Source organism: Centroberyx gerrardi, chromosome 1, assembly GCF_048128805.1.
Source record: "Centroberyx gerrardi isolate f3 chromosome 1, fCenGer3.hap1.cur.20231027, whole genome shotgun sequence".
NCBI lineage: Eukaryota > Metazoa > Chordata > Actinopteri > Beryciformes > Berycidae > Centroberyx > Centroberyx gerrardi.
Window position 1 is genome coordinate 2,972,034 of NC_135997.1, and position 6,286 is coordinate 2,978,319.

A 6,286-nucleotide genomic window follows, 5' to 3' on the forward strand; every position below is an offset into this window, starting at 1 on the left:
AACTGTTGTCAACGGCCTTCAGCGAGGCTTAACTTGCACTTGCTGCTCAGCGGCCAACAGTAAAAGGCTGTGGTTGTACTGAGCCCTCAGGTATGAATGTGTGAATGTCTAGAGTTCTCAGCAAATATTCATTGGATATGTTAAAGTTAAGCAAAACAAAGTCATCATCCAGAAACACAATGAAACATCAGCTGCATTTGTATATATAACCATGCAATGAAAATGTCTTTTTGCCCTTTCTTTTAATCCAACAAGTAATTACCTGTCTCTGTCAAATGAATCTCTAATCTGATTATTCTCTTTCTCTATAATGGATTACTGTTAGTATTTTCTGTAATCAAATTACCACACACACACACACACACACACACACACACACACACACACACACAGTTGCATGGACAATAATCACATTTAATGGAGGAAGCATACATTTGTATACCATACCAATACACACAACACACACACAACATTTGCTTCAGCAAATGTGCAATAAATACACACAGCACACACACACAAACACGTAAACCTTCTATGTTCTGCTTTGTTCAAGTCATTCAAGCAGATTGCCCTCAGTAGAGGAGATATTAATGTGTCTTTTATTAGCAGAGACAAGCTCTCTCATTGTCTCATTGTCCTGCTCTAATGAAGCAACATGAAGCAGACACGCAGGTGGAGCTGTCGCCGCTCTCACTGCAGCCGCAACACAAAAGGATACAGCTTATCATGTATAGAGCTACCAGACCCAGAGGAGTACAGCATTACAGCATGCCGGCCCTGTTTTCTCTGCAGTTTATCAGCTTAGATCAGGGAAATATGTCCCATATGAAATATATGATATATGGAAATGTGATCCCGCTTCCATCCTGCTTCCCCTTCCCCTATTTTATAGATCATTTTTTATTGCTTTTCTGCTGACAGTACAGTTGACATAGACAGGAAAGGGGGACGAGAGAGAGGGATGACCTCTCTCTCAAAGCCTCACCTTTGCTAGTCTGAATAGAGGAAGTAATAATAGTTATTATGTACTCGTTGTAAGGGGTATGAATGGCTGCTTGTCATACCAAGCTCTATTCTAATGGGAGTCTCTGCACCACTGAACAAGTACTTGATGGATGTAATGTGTTGAATGGATAAATAGATAATACATTTCAGCTGATCTGCTGATATGAAATGTTTTGTCTATTTTTGATGGATTTGTCTTTATTGTGAGCTGCATCAAGACTATTCCCGTATAGCAATATATCACTGCTGTGGCTTTAAAGTATTGAATGTTGAATCTAAGTGTTCTACTTGGCTGTTACTACATCGACCACTTTCAGTGGATGCTAATTACAGCAGTAGTTAATTGTAATTAAGGTGCTGAGGCACAACCGATCATTGAGGTCTGATTGTGCTTACTTGTCCCTTCTCTGCAGAGAGAAATCCATTCTTCTGAAAAAGCAGAAATGGTGCAGTACCAATTGCAAATACTATAATTATTTTTCTGTGGAGCAGTACAGACTTTTTAGTATAGCCTTAAATTAAAAAAGCCACAAAATCGACAATGTACCAGTTAGGCTTGTTCATGTAATGGCAGCTTGCGCTAAGAAATAGTTGTTGTTTGTCTGTGTAATGGCAGCAGTTTGACTCAGTGATGTTGATAGACTGTAATCCTTGGAGAGTCTGGCACTGCAGGTTCAAACAGCAATGAAAGAATAGATAAAACAATCCTCTTCCATAATGAGCACCCATGGGATCTAATCACAGAGATGAGCAACTGAACAGAGCAGAAGAGAACAGAATAGAATAGAATAGAATAGAATAGAATAGAATAGAATAGAATTAGCCTATTCAAGCATCACAAGTACATCATAGCATGCATTTTCTGATTTGACTAATCAATCAGCTACTTGTTTTTTATTTTTGATTCCATGGTTTCACTGCATGTTTAGATGCATTATTTTTACTGATTGATAGGCTGTTTATTTTACTTTAGCTTTCTCACTTTTCAGTGCAATAGGTAGGATATAGTTTTAATTTAGACCTAGCTTGGAATGGCTTGCATGATTTATAGAAACAGGACGGACAAACCCCGTCTTTATTGGTCACATGCAACCATTTACATCACATACACACGCCGGCTGATCTTAGAAATTAGGTTGAAGCTGTGTGTGTGTGTGTGTGTGTGTGTGTGTGTGTGTGTGTGCTTTTGTCCTCATTTGCTCAGACTGGATGCCTTTCTCACATTCAGAAACTGGTCTACTTGTGGTTTCATCTTCAAACTCATGCGCATGAACTGGTTTAGAACCACATTCAAGATTTGAAGCCTTGTCTGAGACGTTCATGCCCACATTTCTCTCAGATGAGGCATTCCTGTGGTCCTGAGATGAGATGTTTGGCTTGACAAGTCGGAAGCCAAACCAGTTAGGAAACCCACACTCAGCAAAAAGGATTGGAGAAACTCTGTGGCGTAAAAATGTGGCGCTGTTTGACTGCGGAAATGATGATATGTTATGACTAGAGATGAGCTGTGAAGCATGAAATGATGTGAAGAAACAGTGATTCTTTATCCTGGAGATGGGGGAAAAAGATTAGACTTATTATAGAAATAGTCATTGTTGTAATGCATGAGCAACAGAATGAATCACAACAGTCCTCGGGCGACTACAGGAGCTTGGTGTTTATATTATGTTTCATCAAGATGGTGAGACCAACTACAGAATGAGACAGTCAGGTGGATTTATGTTCATGTTTTGGAGTCATTTAAATGTTTGTCACTGTATTGGCACATTAAAGGAAAAATCCAAGCGAAAACACTTGAACACTGTTAAAAAACAGTCGTTGGCAATGGACCTTGCTTTTCTCGACCCATTTTGTTGTTTGGTGTATTTTTCTTTCCCACTGATAACTGGCCAAATGTAGCCGACCTGACAAGATATTTCCAGCAGCTACAATGAAGTTCAATTGCAGAAAAATTTCAGCTACCTAAAGCATCAATGGTAAACGTCAGGTTTTGGTGTCAGTCCCTCAGAAGGGCTCAGAAGGGGTGCGAGGGCTTCTTTCTAGAGCCGCCATTTTGCACTGAAGTTTAACAATCATACAGGGAGGAATCCATCGTAGAAGAGGAGAGAGACCAATTTCTCAACCGACGGCAGCCTCAATAGATCAGAATGCAATGCAACAAATGAAAATGATGACAAGTGTGTGAGCTCCAAACCAACTTTACAGATAAATAATGATGTTTCCCATTTTCTGTCCCTCTACAGATATGATGCTGTTCCCAGTGAGTCTGCTGATCGGCCTGCTGTGCCTGAGCCATGCCGGAGGCGTGTGGGGTTTCGCCCGTCTGCTGGAAGACGTGGAGCTCCGCTCGGCTTTCTCGGTTGCACGCACCAACAGCATGGAGGGTGGGCCCAAGATGACGGTGACCTTTGACACGGTTTATGTCAACATCGGCAGTGATTTTGACCCCAAGACTGGCTTGTTCCGCTGTCGTATCCCCGGGGCCTATTACTTCTCCTTCACGGTGGGAAAGTTCCCGCACAAGGACCTGTCTGTCATGCTGATGAAGAACAGAAATGAGGTGCAGGCCATCGTGTACGAGGAAAACTCCGGAGAGGAGAGGAAGGTAGGTGGGGGAAGAGAAAAGGATCTGTGGAAGAAAGGTTGCTGTTTCCAGCCTGAAACAGATCTTGGACAGTTCAGTTTAAATAGCGAACACGTCTCTCCCCAATTTAACAATAAGAGTATCAAGACTCCTTGTGTCAAAGAGAAAAATTCTGGATCTTCACTGACAATGAACCAGAGACTGATTTGATTGAGGGATCTGTCTAAAATCATAGAAGTAATGTGTGAATTCTGTTTCAGGGTGGATTTTACAAAGGTCTTCTATTGCATTATTTAGCAAAGCACTCCAATTATCTTACACTGCAATATGGCTCTCGTCACTGAGGGTGTGTATGTGTTTGGGGGTGGGGAATGAAAGCAGAACAGAGGGGATTACATATTCCCACAATGCCTGAATAAAGAGCTGCGTGAGGTAGATGATCGGATTATGTGTTGGTTTCAGTGCTTGGATGTAAAACAGTCCTAGATATTACTCCGTAACCAGGGTAATAAAGTCAGTGTTAATCCTCAGGTGCAGAGCCAGAGTGCCATGCTGCAGCTGGAGTTCGGTGACACCGTCTGGCTTCGTCTCCATGGTGACCCTCGCTACGCGCTCTACAGCAACACGGGACACTACACCACCTTCAACGGGTACCTGGTCTACCCCGACACCTACGACTACCAGACGCACCACCACCAACACCCGGCCTATAACTCCCAGCAGCCCCAGCAGGAAAACCTCTCACCCTTAAATAGTAACCAGGCTATAGATCACACCCTGCCAGAGCAGACTGGAGCCAGGGACACGACAGAGGAGAAGGAGCTGGAGCAGAGGGAGGAGAACGAGGAGGAGGAGGACGACGACGACGACGAAGAGGACGAAGAGGACGACCAGCGCTCCGCCTTCTCGGTGGGCCGCACCCAGAGCATCGTGGGAGTGGACCAGGGTGGCATGCCCCAGCACCAGCCGGTCAGCTTCGACACAGCGTTTGTCAACATCGGAGAGGACTTCAACGTGACGGAGGGGGTGTTCACCTGCCGCGTTCCCGGGGCCTACTACTTCTCCTTCAACGTGGGCAAGCTGCCCCACAAGACGCTGTCGGTCAAACTGATGAAGAACCGGCTAGAAGTGCAGGCTATGATCTACGACGACAGCCAGGGGGAGAAGGCGCTGCAGAGTCAGAGCTTGATGCTTTCCCTGAAACCCGGAGACACCGTCTGGCTCTACTCCCACCAGAGAGATGGTTTTGGAGCCTACAGCAACCACGCCAAGTACATCACCTTCACTGGCTTCCTGGTTTACCCCGACCTCCCCGCCACCACCAGCCAATCACAGGCAGACAAGAAACCCTAGCTGCTGCGAGTGGGGTGGGGATCGAACATTATGGGAGAGGAGGTTAAAGCCAGGAACTCATACAAGACGGAATAGTCTGTGAATCCACAAGCTGGGTGGAGTTGGGGAGTTGTGAGCTGAACCGGTTTGATTTATATGAGTAGGTCCCAGTGTGGCAGCAGGTTTGGTGATGAATATTGCTTTGTGGTTGACTTTGACGTTTCCTCTTTGTATGAATTCCTTGGCGAGGTCACAGGGACTTTGGACCGGGTGCAGGGCTTTGGACCGCATGAATGAATGAACGTCTCCTCAACAGCCAGCTGAAGGCTACCCAGGATTTGACTTCATCACACTCAAATGTAGAACCTTGAATGACAGTAATGTGAATATTAATTGAGTAGTACACCACAAAATGAAAATTCAGTCAATATCTACTCACCCCCATATCAGTTCAAACTCCACTGAAGTTTGTATGATCACCAAACCCACAGCCAGTTAGTTGCTGTAGTTCCATCTCAGCCTTCTCCCAGACTATTGAAGTTAATGGGGCCATCTTTTAAAAGCTCCAAAAAACGCATGAAAAGTCAATAATATTTCTCCAAACAGCTTGTGCAGCTTAATCCAAATGTTTGAAGCTAAACAATTGCAGTGTGTGTCCAAAAGTTCAATATTTACCTCGTTATCTCCTATAATTTCCTCACTGACAACGCTCACAGCACTGGATTGGATTCTGCTGCAAGAGCTGTTTGCAGAAATTTTATGGACATTTTAATAGTTTTTTGGAGCTGTAAAAAGATGGCCCCATTAACTTCAATAGTTTAGGAGAACGCTGAAATGGAACTACAGGAGCCAACTCGCTGTGTGTCTGGTGCTCCTACAAACTTCAATGGAGTTTCTGCTGATGGGGGGGGGGGGGGCGAGTAGATAATGACGGAAATTTCCTTTTGAGGTGAACTATTCCTTTAAGTGCATTTCTCATCCTTTTCAGCAGTGCGGCGTTTCTGTGTGTGTACTTAGAAATCACCTTTCTTTATGTCTTTAAAGGCATGTGAAAGTGATATGGACAGTTTGTTTTGTGTCAAAATGAGTTTTTCTTTTCTTCACTGTGGAGTCTCTCGCCCCAGTACTTGGCCACAGCAGGAGCGGACAACAGGACGAAACTGACTCTGAGTTTTGGAAAACTGCAGACTCCATATCATCCTGCACCCACTGTTGACCACATGCCACCTCCAGGCCTGCGGGGATATGGACCATAATTTGATTTCTAATTCTAGCAGCGTTTAATTCATTTCTTCAGATGGCGACCACTGTGGAGAAAATTGAATTGCTTCTCCCAGGCCACTGTAATAAGCAGGTCTGTTTAAT

The 6,286-nt window shown here is 44.2% G+C and overlaps 1 protein-coding gene across 1 annotated transcript; it reads left to right on the forward strand.

Annotated features, from left to right (window-relative positions):
- The first annotated feature begins 3,250 nt into the window (after positions 1-3,250).
- On the forward strand, positions 3,251-4,942 carry c1qtnf4 (C1q and TNF related 4). The gene is made up of 2 exons (XM_071921178.2): positions 3,251-3,610; positions 4,121-4,942. The coding sequence occupies exons 1-2, from the start codon at positions 3,251-3,253 to the stop codon at positions 4,940-4,942; spliced, it is 1,182 nt and encodes a 393-aa protein (XP_071777279.2).
- The last annotated feature ends 1,344 nt before the right edge of the window (positions 4,943-6,286 follow it).

What these genes read in the sequence shown, in the direction of transcription:
- c1qtnf4 (XM_071921178.2), top strand. Translation starts at nt 3,251, where the DNA reads ATGATGCTGTTCCCAGTGAGTCTGCTGATCGGCCTGCTGTGCCTGAGC. An exon ending in ACTCCGGAGAGGAGAGGAAG is followed by an intron (nt 3,611 to 4,120) that starts GTAGGTGGGGGA and finishes GTTAATCCTCAG; the next exon opens with GTGCAGAGCCAGAGTGCCAT.